The sequence below is a fragment of the Poromitra crassiceps genome (assembly GCF_964638095.1).
Source record: "Poromitra crassiceps genome assembly, chromosome: 2".
Lineage (NCBI taxonomy): Eukaryota > Metazoa > Chordata > Actinopteri > Beryciformes > Melamphaidae > Poromitra > Poromitra crassiceps.
The window spans coordinates 95,017,019-95,039,351 of NC_139624.1; the positions used below are offsets into that span (position 1 = coordinate 95,017,019).

Sequence of the window (22,333 nt, forward strand, 5' to 3'; positions counted from 1 at the left end):
TCCGAACGAACACAAGTTTGAGGGACAGAATGTAGGGAAAGAGTGAATGGATAAATCCAGAAGGAGGTGATAATGCAACATAAAGGAAAAGGATGCCAACAACTGCCATAAAACACCACAGAAGAAGACACAAACGCAATCAACATCCACAATCCAATCACATCATAGACATTGTGACATCATCAGTGATGTCATATACATTATGGCCTCATCACAATGGGGACTCTATGAAGTTGTCTATGCTGTTGCCAGAGGCTTCCAGGGGTGTTTATTTTTTATTTTTTTAAGTATGCGCACATCCATGGAGAATCGCATCAAGAGCCTTAATGAGCCTTAAAGATTTGCAGCTGGCGGGGGCGGAGTTTCCGCAAGCAGGACAAATGGAGGATCTATAGCGAAGGTAAACACTGCCCATCTGCTTATATTAACGACATTATAATGATACAAAGTGGGTTGATAATCGGCAAAGCCATTCTTTAAAAAGCATAAATAAAGCTAGAAATAAGGTCCAGTTTGTAAAAAGCCGGAATTCTCCTTTAATAACTCTAACTTAATAAATCTGACATTGAACCAATTTTGGAGAATGACTCATCAATGTGCAGCATGTTTAGAAATAATACTGTATAGCCGGTGTGAGACTAGACTGTGTTTGTGGACTGCAGGGATTCTCCTGGTGAGATATCTTGTAATGTGTGATCCCCTGTTGCAGCTCAGTCATAGTGTGAAAACCACAACGACACATCCTGATTATAAGACAGACAGTTGTGTGGTGTGAAAAGAACAGCGACCTGTGTACGAGCCGATTTATTTTGCAGCCTTGAGCTTCCCCCTGCTGGTCATTCGAAAGAATGCAGGTTTAAATTAATTTACAAACTGAGTTCCCAGATTACGTCCACTTATTAAACAGTCTATGTTGGACTGGGAAATAGCTTGTTGCCATGAGAACGCGACAGCCAGATATTATATACAGTATACATCACATTCATATACACTGACACACACAAGCACTCACGCACGCACATAGCAGAATGTGAATGAGCAGACAAAACACTGTGCTGATACAGAGCAGTGTGTTGTGTATTGATTGGTATTATCAATACAGTTTATGTATTAATACGATAGACAGATAGATAGATAGATAGATAAGATATATAGTGTACATCAGATTAAATTGGGCAGACAGATCATCAGTCATGTTCAGGGGGCTAGATGTATATTAGTAAATAGCAAAGGTCCCTGGCAGTCAGACAAACAACCAGCACACAAAATACACAAGCCAAAAATGGAATGCCAAACACTATCAAACTAGGCCACAGCCACACTGCGCGCAGCCTACATGAAACAATAGGCCACAAGATGAAGCCATTTTTGTTTCATCCTGTTCCGACCCATGTGGCACTAAATACTTTTTACTTAATTCAAAAGATCCATTGGTTCTGAGCACGAAAATAAAGTTTTGCCGTCATCCTACTGTTTTTTGTCAATCAGTGTTTACAGTCAGCAATAGCTCTTTCATCACATAGTTAGATTTTGATGAGTGTCAAGGCTTTGCGGTACAAGGATCATGGTCCTTAACTTTACCAGCAACAACCTTAACTTAAAGCGGTTCAAAGGGTTTTAGAATAACAAAGGAAATTCACAATTTGTTCTTCACCCACGCTAATCAGGTATTCAGGAAGAGAGACAGCAATGTGGCTTTGTTTGACCAACCTATTTCTCTGTGTGGACTGCAGTGTTATAGGGCCAGTCTCAATCAGAGCTAATTGAGTAAAGGTGTCTCCTGGTTGGCCCTGCTGGTTGGGCCGAGACAGAGCAGACAGCAGAGACAGCTGGGCCTTTTGTACAATATTATACTGGATTTCAATGCTGTCCGATCCTTATGAAAAACTGTATTCTGTTGTTACAATTACAATTTCCCATTCGGCTTTTATCAAAAGTAACGTACACATGAGATTTGATACAACACAAGCAAGGATCTAGTCAGAGGAGAATAACGAGAGTAAGAGCATTAAAGCTAAGATCTGCTCCGACATGATCAACCCCTTCTCATTCCCACGGTGTCAAATTCCGTTGCCTTTGTCACGACCCCTTGGCGGCACTGGATACGCCACAAGACGGGCAACAACTTGTCTAACAGTTATGGTTAGACAACAAAACAACTTTGTTAAGGTTAGAGAAATGATTTGGGCTGTGACTTATGTGGCTTACGGTTGAAATGTAGACTTTGAACACGCTGGGGATCGAACCCGGGTCTCTGGCGCCAAAAGCATATAGACCCTGACCACAACGCCCTTACTGGCCACCATTTTCATTTTGACAAAAATAATAAAAACTACTCGCACACCGCAGAGCTCCTTTTCTCCAGATTTATTTGTGGTAACGCGTTTCGAGCTACATGCTCTTCATCAGACAAGACAGTACAGGACGCCCTCATAGATATTACATTACATTACGTGATTTGGCAGAGGCTTTTATCCAAAGCGAATTACAATAACACATTTTTGTCAGCAATAGAGCAATCAGCTATGCAACACAGTCTATGACAACTACAACTTCTGTAAGGAATAGTGGTACAAGTTTAGTTTAGGTTAGTTTAGATTTTTTTTTTTTTTTTGAGAGAGAGAAAGAAGTTAGTTCAAGAAGTTAGTTCAAGAAGGGCCCAGATGGGGCCTGAAAAGGTGAGTCTTTAGTCTTTTCCGAAAGATCGGCAGTGATTCGGCCGTCGTGACCGAAGGTGGAAGCTCGTTCCACCATTGAGGTGCCAGGGACGAGAAGAGTCGGGAACGGGATGAGCGACTTTTGAGCCCCCGTAGCGGAGGGGGGGCGAGGCGTCCTGCACTGGTGGAGGAGCGGAGGGAACGGTGAGAGCTTTGGAGCCTGACCATAGATTGTAAGTATAGAGGGGCTGTCTGGTGTACTGCCCTGTAGGCCAGAACCAGTGTTTTGAATTTAATGCGTGCAGAGATGGGAAGCCAGTGAAGGTCCCGGAAGAGGGGAGTGACATGAGAGAATTTGGGTTGGTTGAATACCAGACATACCAGATATAGTGATCAAGTGTCACATGATGCAGTCACATGATGAAATCAGGTGGGATGACAGACACCTGTGTAATTGACGGTGTGAGAGAAGGAAAATACATATGCACACCAGGTGTAGAGAAAACAGCAACAAATCCCATCTACCATTAACAATGGAAATATAGAAATGAATCACTAAAATTCACTCTAAGAGAAAAAGTCTAGACATGTCAACCTGACCCACCAATCATAGTGGAAAGAAACCATTTTAAAAACATACAAATACTATTATCCAAAGGGACAAAGTGGAAAATGGGCAAATACAATGGTCTGAAATAGACCAAATATTCCCCAGCACAGTCAGGACAGGTAAGGGGGGACCTGCCAAAGGCGTCTGATAGTCTAGGTGCCGGTGGCAATACCAGTTAAGGGCCAAAAAACGTTTTACATTTTAAAGAGGACATTAAAGAGGGCAAAGAAGCAAGTTTGAATACAACCAAGTTCCTGTGATAACAGGACAAAAATAGAAATAAAAATCGAAAAGTGTCACAGAAAGGGGCGGATATCCATCTCCTCATTGAGGCCTTTAGGTGACATTGTGTCTAAGGTATAAATCCAATAGACACAATGTCTTGTCTGATGAAGAGCATGTAGCTCGAAACGCGTTACCACCATTAAATCTGGAGAAAAGGAGCGCGAGTAGTTTTTATTATTTTTGTCTCACTGTTCTACTTCAGCTCAGCACCTGCCCCAACTTTGGGTTTTGGATGTGCGTGTCTCCCTCCTTTTTCACCATTTTCATTTTGTCACAGTCCCATGGCGTCGATTTCTGAATGGACGGCGAGCGCGAGCGTTTCTTGCATGTGTCTAATACAGACGCTAAAGGACAGTTTCCACCTTCCCCAGATGCTAAAGGACAACTTGTTACCAAAGTAGCAGACACAGAAGGCACAAAAGGACAGCTTGTACCTCAGTATCAGACGCAGAGGGTGCTAGTGGACAGCTTGTACCTCTGTATCAGATGCAGAGGGCAGTAAAGGACAGCTTGTACCTCAGTATCAGACACAGAGGGCAGCGCACTAAAGGACAGCTTGTACCTCTGTATCAGATGCAGAGGGCACTAAAGGACAGCTTGTACCTCAATATCAGACGCAGAGGGTGCTAAAGGCCAGCTTGTACCTCAGTATCAGATGCAGAGGGCACTAAAGGACAGCTTGTACCTCAGTATCAGACGCAGAGGGTGCTAAAGGCCAGCTTGTACCTCAGTATCAGATGCAGAGGGCACTAAAGGACAGCTTGTACCTCAGTATCAGACGCAGAGGGTGCTAAAGGCCAGCTTGTACCTCAGTATCAGACGCAGAGGGTGCTAAAGGACAGCTTGTACCTCAATATCAGACGCAGAGGGTGCTAAAGGCCAGCTTGTACCTCAGTATCAGATGCAGAGGGCACTAAAGGACAGCTTGTACCTCAGTATCAGATGCAGAGGGCACTAAAGGACAGCTTGTACCTCTGTATCAGATGCAGAGGGCACTAAAGGACAGCTTGTACCTCAGTATCAGATGCAGAGGGCACTAAAGGACAGCTTGTACCTCTGTATCAGATGCAGAGGGCACTAAACTAAAGGACAGCTTGTACCTCAGTATCAGATGCAGAGGGCACTAAAGGACAGCTTGTACCTCAGTATCAGACGCAGAGGGCGTTAAAGGACAGCTTGTACCTCAATATCAGACACAGAGGGCGCTAAAGGACAGCTTATACCTCAGTATCAGACGCAGAGGGTGCTAGAGGACAGCTTGTACGTACAAGTATTGAGATACAAGCTGTCCTTTAACGCCCTCTGCGTCTGATACTGAGGTACAAGTTGTACCTCTGTATTAGATGCAGAGGGCACTAAAGGACAGCTTGTACCTCAGGATCAGACGCAGAGGGGGCTAAAGGACCGCTTGTACCACAGTATTAGACGCAGAGGCCGCTAAATGACAGCTTCTACCTCAGGATCAGATGCAGAGGGCACTAAAGGACAGCATCTACCTCAGGATCAGATGCAGAGGGCACTAAAGGACAGCATCTACCTCAGGATCAGATGCAGAGGGCACTAAAGGACAGCATCTACCTCAGGATCAGATGCAGAGGGCGCTAAAGGACAGCTTCTACCTCAGGATTAGACGGAGAGGGGGCTTAAGTACAGCTTCTACCTCAGTAACAGAGGCCGAGGGGGCTAATGGACAGCTTTTACCTCAGTATCAGATGCAGAGGGTGCTAAAGGACAACTTGTACCTCAGTATCAGACGGAGAGGGCCATAACAAAGCTGAGGAATTTGATGCCTTGGGAATGAGGGTGGGTTGACACGACATGTATAGGTGCTACAAGGCAGTGCATAGAGTAGCGATCCTCAAAGTCCGGATTCCAGTCCGCATCCGGACCCAGACGCCGTCCTATCCGGGCCGAGCCCTATAACCTACAAATCATTGAGAATTGTTACATTTCACGGAGCGTTTCTATTTTAACCGGCACATGCTTTTCTAGCCTTTACGGTACTGGTTTATCTGCCAGGAAGCTCACAGACCAATGCATGCGCTGTAAATCATTACAGATCATTTTCAACTCAGATGTCAGCAGTCTCACTGCTTCTTCTAGCGTTCACAGAGTACCAGTGAGATCATCCAGTCTGACTCAAGCAGAGGGAGAAACTTCAGCCCAGCTCACAGTCTTACTGTCTGGAATGTCCGTTCCTGTCCTGCACTGAACAGAACCGTGGAACATCGACTCTGAGTCTATGGTGGACTGGGACCAGCCAGCAGCCACCTGGTAAAGAGGCTACGTTTCAGTGGTACATCTACTGAAATAAGTCAGACCGCAGCTCCTCCCGCCTGGTTGATGCTGGTGGCATCCGACTCATAGACTGTATAGAAATATAGGCCTAGATGTAGCCACCGTGACATCACCCATTGGGTTGTGGCCTCCTATTTTGAAACCTCGCCATCTTGGTTATTTGGAGCCAGAAGCAGCTAGCGTGAGACCAGGGGTTTCCCCACAGAGCCGCTTGCTATTGGTCCCTAATTGGCGAGCTGTGCGATCACTGGACAGGCGACCTGTCCATCACGCCCCAAAGCAAAGTCTGCTTTATTGTCTTTTTTTCTCTAAATGGGACCATGAGTTATGAAATTTGTTTAGTATTATTAGTGTTTACTGAGGTCATAAATCATGTGAGAAGTAGGGTCATTTTTCCATTGACCTCTATACAATCATACTTATTTTTTCAGTCAGTGGATTCACCCCCTGTTTAGGTTTAAAACACTTCGGCATTGGCTTCATTTTTCAGCCGTGGAAGTTGCCCCTTGGTCAGAGTCCTGCTCCCCACTGTGAGGACCCTGCGGGGCGGACAGCCGGTCGGGAGAGCGCGGCGAGGGTCCAGCGCTACGCCCTCGCCTGCAGCATGCGGTGAGGTCAGCCCTGAAGGAGGGCGTGTAGAAGCCGTAGATGACGGGGTCGCAGCACGTGTTCAGGTTCCCGAACACAAACAGGGCGTGATGCACAGACTCAGGCGTGACACGCAGCATCTCCGGCTGGAACCAGTACCACACCCCCAGCAGGTAGTATGGAGTCCAGCACACCACGAAGGAAGCCACGATGATGATGGTCATCTTCAGAGTCTTCAGACGAGCCTTAGGGATCATGTCAGTGCCGCTCCGCCTCAGGTAGGACTCACCTGCTGAGAGAGGGAGACTGGTTAGATCAGGGTTGGGCAACTTTGATGATAGAGAGGGCCACAATAAAATGTCCTCGCCCTCGATTTGGGGCATTTGAGGCCAGGTTTAGAGAAATAACTCATTTTAAATGAACAGTTGTGATGTCATTATTCAATCTTAACCTCCAATATTTGATCCTTTTCTCACTCACTCCTATGTCATCACCTGCTCTCCCTGCAGGGCTTGAAATTAACTTTTTTGACCACCTGCCAATATGGCTGCTAGATTTTAAAGTTACCAGCCAATTAGAATTTCCACTAGCCGAAATGTTTTTCTTGAAATAAACCTGAATATGAGTGGGTTAATTTAAGCATAAGTATCAGTAAGTGGCCCGGGATTCTCAAAGCCTGTGTTGACACAAAAATGCACTCCTGAAGCTAAATAAATCCAAAACCAACAAGTTAATTATTAAAATTTCTACTTCAATGTAGAACAGTCATTTCTTACACATAAGATTACTTTTAGCCTTTTAGTCATAAAGATTATTGAAAGATATTCCATATTCCAGACTGAAATGCTATAACAGAAGTGGAGTATTGGCCAGAATGACATGAACATTTGGACACTTATTCAGCGGGTATCTTGCATGTTGCGTTCAGGTGCACTGTAAAAAAAAAGAATAAAAAATGCAATTCCATCGCGGGGCACATGTGTGGTCTAGATCAGGGGTTCCCAACCTTTTTTGTCCCAAGGACCGGTAGATACAAGGAAAAAAAAGTCAGGGACCGGTTGTCAATTTTAATGGTTTTAGTTACATATATATTTACTCACCAGGGTAAATAACAGCCTTTTGTGTTGTGCTGTATGTAGCCTACAGTATTTATGTTTTTGTTTCAACTACAAACATAAATAAACATCAACTTGAATATGTTTCAACTACCACACACAGCCTATAATATTATAGCCTATGTTTATTTATTTCTTTTTATTTATTTATTTATTTATTTTTGACCGGGCCGCAACGCATTTGGTACCGGGCCGTGGCCCGTGGTTGGAGACCACTGGTCTAGATAGATAGATAGATAGATAGATAGATAGATAGATAGATAGATAGATAGATAGATAGATAGATAGATAGATAGATAGATCGATAGATAGATAGTCATGCATAACAGAAACAGACAGGCGATCTCTACTTTGGCTACTAAATTTGGTAGTTGTAAAACTATTATATCAATGAGCAACGGATTGTCAAAACGAATTTTACCATCGAGGAAAAACGTGACTTGGCAAGCAAGCTATCAATTGATCTATCAACATCCCCCTAGCTATCAACAGCTCCGCTAGGCCCGGGCTGCGCCGGGACACTTCCTTCGGCGGCTGGCCGAGCAGGGCATCACTTACCATGGCCGCCGTAACGTTACGCCCCACCTGCGGGAGCTCCACACTAGTCACATTCAAGCCACAACTGAACAAAATGTCAAAACGATTAAAGCTCCCATTTTATGCTATTTTCAGCTGTTTAAAACGTCGCTGATTTTTTTAACAAGGTTACAAAAACAAACCAAACAAAACAACAGCTAACGTAGCTGGTTAGCTAAATTCTCAAATCCTTGTGACTTAGCTGGGCCTCTCCTAGCAAAGGCTACGGACCAAACAAAAATGAGGACTTGGAGAAGTCAGCAAGTAGGACTAACGTTACAAGTTCTGAAAATGTGTGTCTTCGTCATTCCAGCTATTATATCAGTTGTGTTAGATGAAAGCAGCTGTGAGGCTATATTAGGGTGACCAGACGTCCCCGATTTTCGGGGACAGTCCCCGATTTCGGTGCTCTGTCCCCGGCTGGAGCTGTCCCCGATTTTGGCCACAAAGTCAAATAATAATACTGGCAAGAAACTCGATAACAGAGCATTTGCGGCACCACAAAAGCCTGTCGTTGTGCTTGTGCACGTTGTGCAAAGTGCTGCCTGTGTGTGACAGAGTAGATCACAGAGTAGATGTTCTCCCTCTGCCCGTGCCGTGGTTTTCCCAGGACCCAGCCGCCCGCAACCGAAGCCCCAGAGGTGGCGAACGAGAGGCGGCGTCTGCTTGCTGCTTTTGCTACCGTCCTTGTTTACCGGACCCCATTCAGCGGGTTATCCATCCAAGTTGTTTTGAATAGCTAGTTAAAAGTACAGTAAAACTATCTGGTAAGTAAGTGCAGTAACTAACGTTTTTGCAGAGAAGTCAGTAACGTTTTTATGTACACCAAACTCCATTGAAAAAAATGTAAATTTTTAACATGATTGGCGATGGATCATTGTTATCCAGTCATTAGCCTACTGTTCCCTAAATTGGCCTTCAGCCATCAAAACTTTGATAACCCCTGGTTTAAATTAACACAATAGGTCATATTTATCTCTAGATTACAATTTTAATCATTAAAATAGCCTTTTAGTATTAACATGTTTTTTTAAATTATTTTGTCAGCATTTAATATTAAATTAGCAGTTAATATGGTCATGTGGCCATTGAATACTTGAAACTGGTGAGCGACACCCTAAACTCAAGGAAAGTGTTTACTGAGGTAATAAATCACTACTGTAATGTTTTTGTTTTGTGGAAATAAATTATCCACCAGTTGGTGAGGTCAAAGAGAGAAGTTGTCCCTCTTTATGTTCCTGCCACTCTACACAATACACCAGTAGCCTATTTCCCATACCAAGGCTGTCTAATTTGTGGTAAAATGTGCCAGATAACTAGTAACCATTAGTAACCACTGCTTCTTTTTCAATTGTTTCAAAATCACAAAGTTCTTCATAGATCTAGCCTCTTACTTTTGCTCTCAAAGTGCACCAGATTTATACATTTTACTGTAAAATGTACACAATTTTCTAAAAGCCGGGGGGCACAGCCCCCCCTGGGCCCCCCTAGCAGACCACAAAATGTCCCCGATTTTCATTTGGGAAATCTGGTCACCTTAGGCTATATAGCAAACGCTAACGTTACTTAACACTTCCTAGCACAGCTAGGTTGGTTCGCAGTACAACCGATGCTGGAATGAGACACATATTTTCAGAACTTACCACTTCAGTCCTACATCCTTGCTCACTTCCAAGTCGTCTCCTTGCTTTTGCGGTCCTGAATCCCTTGAGAATTCCATGAGACTAACTGGTGTGTTTGCTAGACAAGTCCCAGTCTGACAGCCAGGTTGGCAAGGCAACAAGGACTATCTGACATCACCTAGACCCGTGGCTCTCGCACAAATCACGTGCCATCTCATGTAGGACGTAAATTCATGGTGGGGGAGGGGTTTCATGGGGGTAACAATCGAACACTTTCACCTATTTATTTGAAGCTTAGTCCATGTTTAATACGACCATCCAACATTGTAACAGCATAAATATGATACAAAATTAAGAAAAGCATAATATGGCCCCTTTAAGGTTAGTGTTGAGTTACCTTTGTTGTTGCAGTGGTGGGTCCGGGGGCCCATACTACGACTGCAGGATAAGCAGATCCAGGATCTGTCCCTTGATCTGGTTTGGCTTAACCAGATCATTGAATCAAGCTAACCCGTACCACGATGATGGTTATCAATTCGGTAAGTGGATCCAGGTTTTTCGAATCAAGCTGAGAGCACGTGCACATAAAAAGGGCGTTCTCTCCGGCGTCTGACCAATCACAACATCAGGGCTGCCAAGTTTCAGCCAAAGTTAGGAGTGAGACTCCGACGAAGGGACGCGATTTGCCAATGAAACTCTGTGTTGGATATGAGTCTGTTACTGAAGGACTGTCTAAAGTTACCACTTTTATTCACATCAGTCATTTGATTTCTGCTGCCGTTTCTGCCTAGTGCCTATACAGCAGATTAATATAGGTCTACTCAATAAATAAATAAATATTTTTTGTGAGTAGGAGTGTAAACTCAGTCTAAATTTCCTAAATCCGTAGGCATATTTAGATCATAGATTTAACGTTAGAAACAGACAATCAACACGGTGCGGGTGTAGTTTTCATTCAATAAAAAAATAGCCTATAAAAATAGCAGCTCCGTTGCACACAGCGCACCTTAGTGCGCTTTGGAGATGTTTATGGTAACCTTTTTACGCAGGTGATTTAGTGATATTTCTCCACGCAGCGTTCAGCTGCAATCGGCAGGGTCAAACGTGCTTGGGAGCAAATAAAAATGAATACTCCACGCTGGAGGAACAAACCATAATCTTAAAGGGCCCATATTTTGCTAATATAATGTATTATTATTTTATTGTTGGCCTCCAGTAGAGTAACTTATTGCATCATTCATAGTTGAAAAAACTCAGTTTATCTTGTACTGGCTCTCACTGCCCCATTCAGTTCAGCCTCTGTATGAAACGCTCTGTTTTAGGTCCTGTCCTTGAACCCGCACCCTCCGGAAAATACTCCAGGAGGGCAGCGCGAGGAGTTTTTGTGTTTGGCAGCAGAACGTGATGCCCTGCTCGTTGCTCGGCCAGCCGCCGAAGGAAATGTCCCGGCCGAGCGGATCTAGGGGATAGATAGCTAGGGGGATGTTGATATATCAATTGATAGCCTTGCTTGTTACGCCCAAGTCACGTTTGTTATCGATGGTCAAATTCGTTTTGACAATCCCTTGCTCGTTTATATAATTGTTTTACAGCTCCCCGCCCTGCCCGGGGGAGCTTCACACTCAAGCCACAACACAACAGCTAATGTAGCTAGTTAGCTAACTTCCCAAATGCTTGTGACTATAGTGTGCCTCTCCTAGCAAAGGCTACACGGACCAAACCAAAATGAGGACTTGGAGAAGTCAGCAAGTTGGACTAAAATTAAGAAATGCATAATAGGGCCCCTTTAAGGAAATATGAAGAATTCAAATATGTAATACAAACCAAAGGCAATAATAATCACAGAAAGGAGGGCTGGCAAAAATTGCAGATTGTCTCAATGCATAAATTATTCAGCTTGCTTGATTTCGCCACCAAAGTTCAGCATCTCTGTTGCGCACACGGTGCGCTTTGGAGACGTATGATTAAATGGGTCTTGGGCTGGCGGTCGCAAAAGACTCTTCTCTCCTTTTCCAGGAAGCTCATTGGTTCGTGGGCGGTGCCTTTTAAGGTTTAATCTTATACTTGCAACTTAACCAGGTTAACTATGAAGCATAAGTTGCTATGGAAATATATCTCGGTAAGAAGTTAACTAGCATTGTAGCACGGCAAACCCAGGGTTAAACCTGAAGTTACCTCGCTAAGCAACTAATCTTGCTTCGTGGTATAGGCCTCAGGTTTAAGTTTAGGTTGGGGTTGGAGTACCTTTGTTGTTGCGGTGCTGGCGGTTGATCTGTATGAGGATGCGGCTGTAGCAACAGCTCATGACCAGCAGGGGGAGGACATACAGTGTGACGAAGTGGAACATGTTGTAGAACGTCTCCTGCCAGTGGCGGCTGAAGCTGCCATGCGTGGCGCACTGCGTGAAGTCCACGCCCTCCGCCTTGATTGCCCGGAAAATAAACAGCTGGGGAACAGGAAGTTCAGCGAGTCATAAATCTTTCTACTTCCTCTCCCGTGACCTCTGACCTTCTTACTGTTGGTCAATCATAATTTGGTTGGATGAGAAGACCCCTAATTCACATTAGAGCTACAGATGCAGCCACCTTGAATTCCCAGCTGATCCTTGACGGATTAAACAAAGATAAAACAGAAACTTAACTTAATATACTTAAACTTAACTTAACATAACTTAAACCAATTCAACATTCAACCTCTTAATAAACCATATAGTAGGGGTGTGCCATATCCTATCCTTGTCGATATCATTAAAGTTCATATTCATATCATCAAAAATTCTTATAGTCATCAGTCTTTCCCACAGCATTTAGTGACTATGTTGGGTGGACCTCGGCCCCTCTAAGGGGGTCCGGGGGCATGGTCCCCGAAAGAAAATGTGTACATTTTATTTTGTCATATCGTCAAGAATATTGTTATCGCAGAAATACCCTGAAATATTGTGATATTATTTATCACCCACCCTATAGATATCCTTAGTTTTTCTAAAGCATATGGTGTAACAAAGTTCACTTAGTAGTAGTAGTAGTAGATACTTTATTGTCCCCGTGGGGAACTTCTTTGGTATCTTGTACTTCTTTGGTATCGTATTGGGAGCAGCAATTCGAGGTGGCTGCCACTGTATGGATCCCAATTTCATGATATATTGTTATTTGTACTGAAATATTTGTATCATATCTGTGATCAAAACCTTCTACATTCTCTAACTGTTCACTTCTGATAAATTAAATAATGGTGAAGTTTAACAATTTATCAGTTAGGTGGAGACCCCCTAGAACCCCGTCAAGGAGCCCAGGTGGTCCCCGGACACCACGTTGAGAACCACTGGAGTACTGATTAAATTATGAATGTAAATGAAAAAAACAACAGGACATTAGGTGGAAATGTTTCTACATTCAGCTTCCTTAAACTGCCTTCTTAACGTTGTTAGCATTCCTCATTTAAACCAATAGGCACTGCTAGCTCCAGCTAGCTGCAGGGGGCTTACACACATTTAATCTTTCAATCCAAGCAACAAGCACATTCTTAAAGGGATTTGGCCTTTGTTAGCCTACCTGTTTTTCTTGAGCATTAGGCTAATGCTAAATTAAGGGATGAAAACAAAAGGCAGACACAGTCCTCCAGTCCAGACTGTGGGGAGGCGAGCTAAAGGTGAACAGGGAAATATAATAATTCACCTGGCTGAAACGTGGGACTTAGGGGGTGTCTGTCTAAAAACACTCGCCTACCACCGCAGAGACCCGCCGTTCAATTCCCGGTAGCGTTACTTCTGGCTTGGTCAGGCATTCCTACGGACACAATTGGCTGTGTTTGTGGGTGGTAACTGGTAAGCCAGTGGGGTATCATATGAGTCCTGGTCACTGCACTAGCACCTCCTCTGGTCGGTCGGGGCACCTGTACGGGGGAGGAGAACTGGTTGAATAGCGTGATCCTCCCACGCGCTACGTCCTGCCCCTGAAAATCCTCGCTGTCAGGTGAAAAGAAGCAGCTGGCGACTGCAGGTATCAGAGGAATCATAATGATTGTGGTTCTACACATGCGGGGAAATCACATCTAACTCTTTAGAAATGTGCTTATATTGTAGACACAGGTGCAGGGAAACTGTCGGGGGCGCGGGAGGCACATCTATGCCTCTATCATGCTTGACATTGGATTCAGCTGCATTCAGCTGTCAGCGCGTGATGTGCGGATGGGTCTGTTTTGATCAAACTTGGCTGGGCGGGCCAATGAGAAATGTGGGCACTGGCCCATCCAGGCCCATTACTGCATTCACCTCTGCTGGTCAGGCACATACGTGTCCGTCCTGTGTTACGTCCGTGTGAAACTGGTTGTAATTTGAATAAACCAATAACGTCAACCTTATGCAGTAAATCAAACAGAGGGGGAGGCTCGCTGAGCCTGCTTGACTTCCAAGGCTGGAGACGGCAGGAGGAGCCTCGGTGTTCAGGAAAATTGCAATCTTCATTCTGGGAGAACATGACCACTTTTGTTCACAGGGGCCACTAAAATCAACACAAAATGAAAGTTCCTCATAGCTGCTTTAATTTCTAATTATCTTTATTATATTAGAGATATTTTTTATTATCTCAGAATAATTTCGCCGGAATGTCATGTCGGCAGCTCCGGCTGGTCTTCACTTACTCATGTCATGTTTTGAGTCCTGACTTCTCTCTCAGATCTCTGTTTACCTCTGTGTGTTACTGAGGTACTGGGCCCTATCGTCGTTCAGGCGCTATCGCTTACACACCGGTTTGCATGGCTCTTATGCTATCTTCCCTGTGTCTTATGCTATCGTCTGCCTCCCGCAAGTGTCATTTTGCACTTTGGCCATGATACCAGCCAGTTTTGCACCAGGGTCTGAGCACAGACACAGGTGTGGGCCGTGGGCATGCCCCATGCCAAACCAGGCGTGCCCCCGCAAAATGCTTGCCTTCTGCTATTGTCAGCATGCCGCAAATTCTTTGCATGCACGCAGGGGTGGACTGGGACCATAATTCAGGCCGGGCATTAGATACCATGCAGGCCAGGCCAACACATGCCAGCGACCAAAGGTCGCCCGCGAAAAATTTGGGCCGTTTGAAGCAAGATTTGGTGAATATAATGCTAACGTGATGTGACATGTTACGTTACTCTGCACCTCTTTTCTTCTCCATTTTGGCAGCATTGAACAGCAAGCCCCGCCCACCCACGCTGGGGTCTCAGCAGCTTCTGACTGAAAAGTTCACTCATTCCTCCCTGCCTGCTTGCAATCTGCGCAACTAGGAACACTTATACATACTGGCCTGCTGTTCAGTGAGTGGCTTGGCCTGCACAAAAAAAATAAAAAAAATAAAATTGCAGGCCATGCCAGGCCAGGCCACCGGGCATCTGCCCGAAGCGCCCGATTATGCAGTCCGCGCCTGCATGCACGCAATTTTAAGAGCACCTAAAAGCAGCTCTTAAACAGCTCTTAGCGCAAAAATACCCTGCTGCGTTTGAGCGCACCATTATTCTCCGTGCTGCAGTGCAGGGGAATTCCTTTTGGATACGTCATTACGCACAATGTCCCATTAAAATACAAACACCAGAACATCAAATTCTGCTGCTAAAATGGGTAACAGCAGATTATTCAGTGAGGCAATCAACTATTATTCACTGAAAAACTTTTATCACATGTAAAGAGCCACAAACATGCTGCCTACTTGCAATATTATTGTCAATCAAATGTCCCTGTTTCCCCATTGCAAATACGGTTCTTTTTTCCAGTCAACAAAAGAACACGAATTGCATCAAATGTTTTTAACAGGTATATGATGCGATGGTTGTTGTGAGATCTCCAAATTACGCATGGAGATAATTGGTTTGATTGATGTAATGACCAGGCATTGCCAGGCCACACCTGTGAATAATTCAGGTGGTTATGACTGCCGAAAACCTGTTTGCGCTGCACGCAGGTGAGATTTTGCGGGGCACGGAGAATAGCAGATGACTTGTGAATGCCCATTAATTTGCACTGCGCCCGGCGCAAGTGCTAAATTACCACTTTTGCCATGATAGGGCCCACTGTGTCTGTTACTGCTATGTGTTAAGCCCTTTTTAGATTGGCCCACAACCCCACTAATATCCACAAACTACCTTCTTTTTCTTCAGTCTAAAAGTTACAAAGCCGTTTTGTCAATTATTTGTGCTGTTATGGTTATTATTAGCTTAGTGACACTTCTAGCTTAGATTGTGTTACTTATGGATGGAATTATGGTGAAAATAGATTATCCCCCCTTTTAGCTGGGGACCCCACTTTAAAAACCACTGGCTTAGGTTACAACTGTTGCAAGAAGCTGGTGAATTTTTTAGATTTCCGTCTCCGCGCGCACCACCCGCTCCAAACTCGTAATGCAATGCAATGACTGTCTGGCTTGTGAGCTAACTTACTGCTTGATAAAAAAAAAAATAGGCTACATAAGAAGGGGAAAATATAATATGCTGCTACTGTCGTGTAAATCTATCTATTACTGTCAGGTCATCACAGTAAAGTGGAATCATGATGTCATCACTTCCTAGTAGGCGAGAGGACAAATGGAGCTGGATTCAAGCATTGAGATTTGAGACTCATTCATCATTGGACAATATAATGTCAATCTTACCAATCTATCCAATCAACAACCAAATAGTGATTGGTGAGGGTGGTTGAGGCTTCACTGTTGTGAATTGCATGTGTTTTTCGACCAATCATAGATTAGGATGAGATACATTACAAAGGAAAATAAATGCCCAAAGGGGTAATATTAATGCAGCATACCCCTGAGGGCACAGACAGACCCAGTGGCACAGACTCTGGGCTCTATTTCCCCCCAGGCTTTAAAATGGCCTTAGGCGCTAAACTGGCTTTAAACGCAAAAAACACGATTTACGCCTGCCTACCGCTGACTCGGGAAGATACCGTCATGTTTTTACGCCCCGAAAAGCGCTTTACGCTGAAGAGGCGTGGCGCAGTGCCAGAATATGCCAGAATGGGCGTTTCGGCCTTAAATACCAGCCTAAAGCGGTCTTCCCAACGGGCGTTAATTTTGCGGTCAACGCTTTTCAAAACCAAGCCTTATTCAGTGCGCCGGGGATGCAACCACGGCGTTATCCTATTTTGCTGGACATGCCTTTCCAAAGCAACTCTCAGTTGTGTCTGCATGCTCGTCTGATACAGACTCTCTCTCTCTCTTTCACTCACTTGCATTCTCTCTCTCACTCATTCTCTCCCTCTCCCTCTCAATCACTCTCTCTGCCGCTATCTCACTCTCTCTCTCTCCCCCCTCTCTCTCTCACTCCCTCTCTCTGTCTGTCTCACTCTCTCTCCCCCTCTCTCACTCTCTCTTTCACATCTTTCCCAGTCATCTTCTCATCCCCTCCTGACTTACATGGTTTTTGCTTCTAGGGCTTTTCGCAACCGGACTGGAGTCGCTCCGTGGATCGGAGCTTGGAAGGGAAGAATGATGATGATGATGATGATGATGATGATGACCTCTCTTCCTACCACCTTATCCACTCCAACTTCACCGCTGCTGTCTCCAAAGCAAAAACCTCCTTCTTCATCTCTGAAATCCAGTCCTCTGCATCCAACCCCAGTAAACTGTTCTCCACCTTCTCCACGCTCCTCAACCCTCCCTCCCCTCCCCCTCCCTCCTCCCTCTCTGCTGATGATTTTGTAACCTTCTTTACTAAAAAGGTGGATGACATCAGCTCCTCCTTCCATCCTCCAGGCACCCTCACTAACACTCCCGACTCCAATCCTGCTCCTCGGCCCCCTGTCCCTGGATTTCCTTCCTTCTCTCCCCTCTCTCCCGATGAAGTGCTTAAACTCATCAGCTCGAACCGAGCCACTTACTGCCCCCTTGATCCTATCCCTTCCTCTCTCCTCTAAACCATCTCACCTAACATATCTCCCTTCCTCACTACCTTCATTAACTCCTCTCTGTCCTCTGGTCTTGTTCCACTTGCTCTAAAGACTGCAAGAGTCAAGCCTCTGCTCAAGAAACCCTCCCTTGACCCTATTGCTATTCACAACTACAGACCTGTCTCTCTTCTCTCATTCCTTTCCAAAAGCCTCGAACGAGCAGCGTCCGAACAACTTTCTCTCTATCTCTCCCAAAATGACCTCCTGGACCCTCTACAGTCCGGTTTCAAGGCTTCTCACTCCACTGAGACAGCTCTTCTTGCTGTCACAGAGGCCCTTCACACTGCTAAGGCCTCATCCCTCTCCTCTGTTCTTGTCCTCCTTGACCTGTCTGCTGCCTTCGATACAGTCAACCACCAAATCCTTCTTTCCACTCTGTCTGACCTCGGCATTTCAGGTTCTGCACTCTCCTGGTTTGCTTCCTACCTCTCGAACCACTCATACCAGGTCTCATGGAGAGGGTCCCTCTCAAGATCCTGTCTTCTTACCACCGGTGTCCCCCAGGGCTCAGTCCTGGGCCCCTTACTTTTCCTTCTCTATATCAGATCTCTTGCCTATGTGATCTCTTCTCATGGCTTTTCTTATCACTGCTATGCTGATGACACCCAGCTTTTCCTTTCCTTCCCCCCCTCCGACACTCAAATCGAGGCTCGCATCTCTGCATGCCTCAAAGACATTGGCGACTGGATGTCTGCCCACCACCTCAAGCTCAACCTTGGTAAGACAGAGCTACTCTTCCTCCCAGGAAAAGACTGCCCTCTCGCAGATCTCTCTATCTCCATTGACAACACCACTGTACTTCCCTCCCAAACAGCTAAGAACCTTGGGGTGATCCTTGACAACCAGCTGTCTTGCTCAGCCAACATAGCTGCTACAGCACGCTCCTTTAGGTTCTCTCTCTACAACATCCTCAAAATCTGTCCCTTTCTCACAAGAGAAGCGACTCAACTCCTGGTCCAGTCTCTTGTCTCCTCCCGCCTGGACCCTGCAACGTGCTCCTGGCCGGCCTACCTGCCACCGACATCCGACCGCTTCAGCTCATTCAGAACGCTGCAGCCCGTCTGGTATTCAACCAACCCAAATTCTCTCACGTCACATCTCGGCCCGCATCAAATTCAAGACACTGGTACTGGCCTACAGGGCAGTACACCAGTCAGCTCCCCTGTACCTGCAATCTATGGTCAGGTTCCAAACCTCTCAGCGCTCCCTTCGCTCCTCCACCAGTGCAGGTCGCCTCGCCCCTCCTTCACTACGGGGGCTCAAAAGTCGCTCATCCCGATCTCGACTCTTCTCGTCCCTTTCGGAAAAGACTAAAGACACACCTTTTCAGGCTCCATCTGGGCCCTTCTTGATCTAACTTCGTTCTCTCTCTTTCTTTATTAAAAAAAAAAAAAAAAGAAATAACCTAAACTTGTACCACTAACCTAAACTTGTACCACTGTTCCTTCAGAAGTTGTAGTTGTCATAGACTGTGCTCCATAGTTGATTGCTCTATTGCTGACAAAAAATGTGTTATTGTAAGTCGCTTTGGATAAAAGCGTCTGCCAAATGACGTAATGTAATGTAATGTAATGTAAGAATGTGATTGGTTTACTGGAGATCACCAATAGAGAGCCGCAGGGATGACGTATTTTTGTAGTCAGAACGCGGAAGTCCCGGACTTCCTGGTTCTTCACTGTTTCTGTCTATGGGATTTTTGAATGGGTTTTTGCCGCGATGCTTCAAATAAGGTCTCTGGGCAAGGAAAGCTTAATCAAACGTGAACCAGAGTTCAGTCGGATAATCTTCACACATGAGGACCACTTTCATGAGTTTTGTAGTGTAAATGCGAGCCCTAGAAGTAAAAAGCTTGAGCTAAGCTAATCCAGAACTACACACTGTCGCATAGGCTCACGTCAGCACTCAACCTAGACTGTTGTTGATGTGTGCACTGATTACCCCGGGCTGAACGGGCTGAACCAGGTGAGGGAAAGAGAATTTCCGTGTTCGTCCTTTGAAGTGGTGACGTTATTGACGTATATATCCCCATCGACTCAACAGTGTAGTCTCATTTAGCCGTTTGCTAGCTAGCCGCCCTTTTAACGGCACGTAAAAGCTTCAAAACTCATAAAAGTGGTCCTCGTGTGTGAAGATGATATTACTAAAGGGGTCATGCCTATGTTCCCCCGGTTCTATGTTCCCCGGGTTCTATGTTCCCCGCTCCTGCTAAAAAGGGTTCTATGTTCCCCAGGTCCTATGTTCCCCGCTCCCGAAAAAGGGTCCCATGTTCCCCGGGTCCTATGTTCCCCGCTCCCGAAAAAGGATCCTATGTTCCCCGCTCGTATGCGTAAAGTCGGCGAGTGCAAACCACAATATCTCGAGGTTGTGAGACTTCATTGACAGACTGCATGAGGGAAGGCTCGAGTCTATAGGCTCAGATATATGCACACATTCGAGTCCGACAGTAAAAATAAATGATAAGTTGGTGACTGCGCGGCGGCAGCAGCAGCAACATGCTATCCATAATATTAAATTTTTCAGAGAGAGAGAGAGATCAATATTTGCAACATTCATGCAGCACAAATTGCCTAATTGTGGCACTGGCTGTGTCTGTTTAACTGTGGCACTGGCTGTGTTTTCTGCTGTGTCAGCACTGCAGTACTGCAACAACATGAAATATTCAGCAATTTTGTAGACATTAAGAAAAATATCAGACTGAAGGTTACAAACAAAATGGATGCAGGCGTGAGAATAAAACTAATGCAGTTTAGGTCCAGTGCAGTGTTCTATCTCGTTGTGACAGGTGATGCCCTGGCTGTTCTCTGACTCCAGTGTTGTGTTCTAGCTGGCAGTAGTCTCGCTAGCCAGCCTCTCTTCCTTTCTGTCAGAGAGTCTGGCGCTGTGGAAACAGGCAACAGGGATCAGCCCGCCCCTGCTCTAAAGCTGCTCTCCCATTCGAGCGGCTGTTTCGGTGGCAGCAGGATATCCGCTCCCCCGCTTGCAAGCTCTGTCACGCTCTGTTCATTGGCTCCGACCATATGTCAATCAGAGCGGCTTCCGCTCCCATGTGTGTCGCTGTAATGCTCCCGCCGAACGCTAACTAGCTAGCGTAGAAAGCTAATGGCAGAAACCTACAGGCTAACTCGTTGCTACACGCTGAAAATGGCAAGTTTTGAAGAAAATTTGGATTGTGCAATAAAGAAGGCCTGCTCGGCACAAGTTCCACCCCGAAACTATATTTCCAAGGGCACTAACGCTAAGCACCGCCCAAGACGAGGCTGATTGGTTAACCCAAACAGAGCATTTTTTTCGCAATCCCACAATGGAAACCTGCGACGCCAGACTCTCTGACAGAAAGGAAGAGAGGCTGGCTAGCGAGACTAAGCTGGCAGTGACAGATGATGCCCTGGCTTTTCGCTGACTCCAGTGCAGTGTTCTCTCTGGCTGTGACAGGTGCTTCCCTGGCTCCTCTCTGACTCCAGTTCAGTGTTCTACCTAGCAGTGACATGATGCTCTGACTCTTCTCTGACTCTTCTCCACCTGTCATCCCCTGCCCTCGTACCTGTGGTGATGCGAGCAGCAGGCTGAGGCTCCAGGCGAGCGCGAGCATGCGGCGGTTCCTGCGGTGTGCGCTCAGAGCATGCAGTGGGTGCAGGATGGCATGGTGGCGGTCCAGGCTGATGACCACCAGGATGAACGCGGAGGAGTGCATGGCGAACAGCTTGAGGAAGCACAGCAGCTTGCAGGCGGCTGTGCCGGCATACCACTGCACTGTCACATTCCACACGGCGTCCAGAGGCATCACCACCAACGTCATCATCAGGTCGGCCGACGCCAGGCTGACCATGAGCGGCCGCAAGTGGGAGGCCAGGCGCCGGCCACGCCCCCGCCACACGCTGGCCAATAGGGCGAGGTTACTGCAGGCAGCGAACAGGAAGAGCAGGCAGGTGGCGCCCACCCGGAACTGTGCGGCGCACGTGAAGCTGGGTGCCTCCCAATCTGTCGGCCGAGGGGGAGCGGGAGGCGTTTCAAGTCAAGTTTATTTGTATAGCTCCAATTCACAAGCATGTCTCAGGGATTTAACAATCTTATATTAGATAGAGACAGGGGGGGAGAGAAGGGAGAGAGAGGAGAGAGAAGGGAAAGAGCAGGGGGAAGGGAGGAGGGGGGAGGAAAGAGAGCAGAACAAACAGGGTATACTGGGGCTGGATGATACGGTTGAAATCAATTTCACGATAGTCACAGGGGTTAGTTTTGAAACATACTAATGTATATCACAATATGGTTAATATAAGTAAAGTCAAATTTAGTAATCCAATTATCATATAATAATTACCTGGCGATATGATGCCACTGGTGGGGGTGGGCGGGGCCAGTGAGCCAGGGGGCGGGGCCAGAGAGAATGTCCTCAGGAGGGACCAGTTCCCTGACATCCTTCCAAGAAGAAGACAAGATAGGAAACATAACTTCTTTATCAAACTACAGAAACATGAAAGAAAACATTTCTAACCGGTCAACACATAGGTGGTCGGCCGAGGGCCGACATTTGCTTTAGTGTTTGAAATGATCAATCCTCTTTGAAAGTTTAGATGATTTTTTCATATGAACTAAATATTTTTTCTTCTGAACACGATTCTGTTTGTTGGCAGCGTCAACTCGGTCATACTTTCATGAAAATTTAAACG

General features: G+C 45.8%; 1 protein-coding gene across 1 annotated transcript; it reads right to left on the reverse strand.

The window, feature by feature from the left end:
- Positions 1 to 6,329: 6,329 nt before the first annotated feature.
- LOC310770808 (gonadotropin-releasing hormone II receptor-like) lies at positions 6,330 to 22,081 on the reverse strand (the record flags this gene model as incomplete). The annotated part of the gene is made up of 4 exons (XM_083631853.1): positions 6,330 to 6,730; positions 11,996 to 12,197; positions 21,211 to 21,677; positions 21,985 to 22,081. The coding sequence occupies 4 exons, from the start codon at positions 22,079 to 22,081 to the stop codon at positions 6,330 to 6,332; spliced, it is 1,167 nt and encodes a 388-aa protein (XP_083487979.1).
- Positions 22,082 to 22,333: the final 252 nt, after the last annotated feature.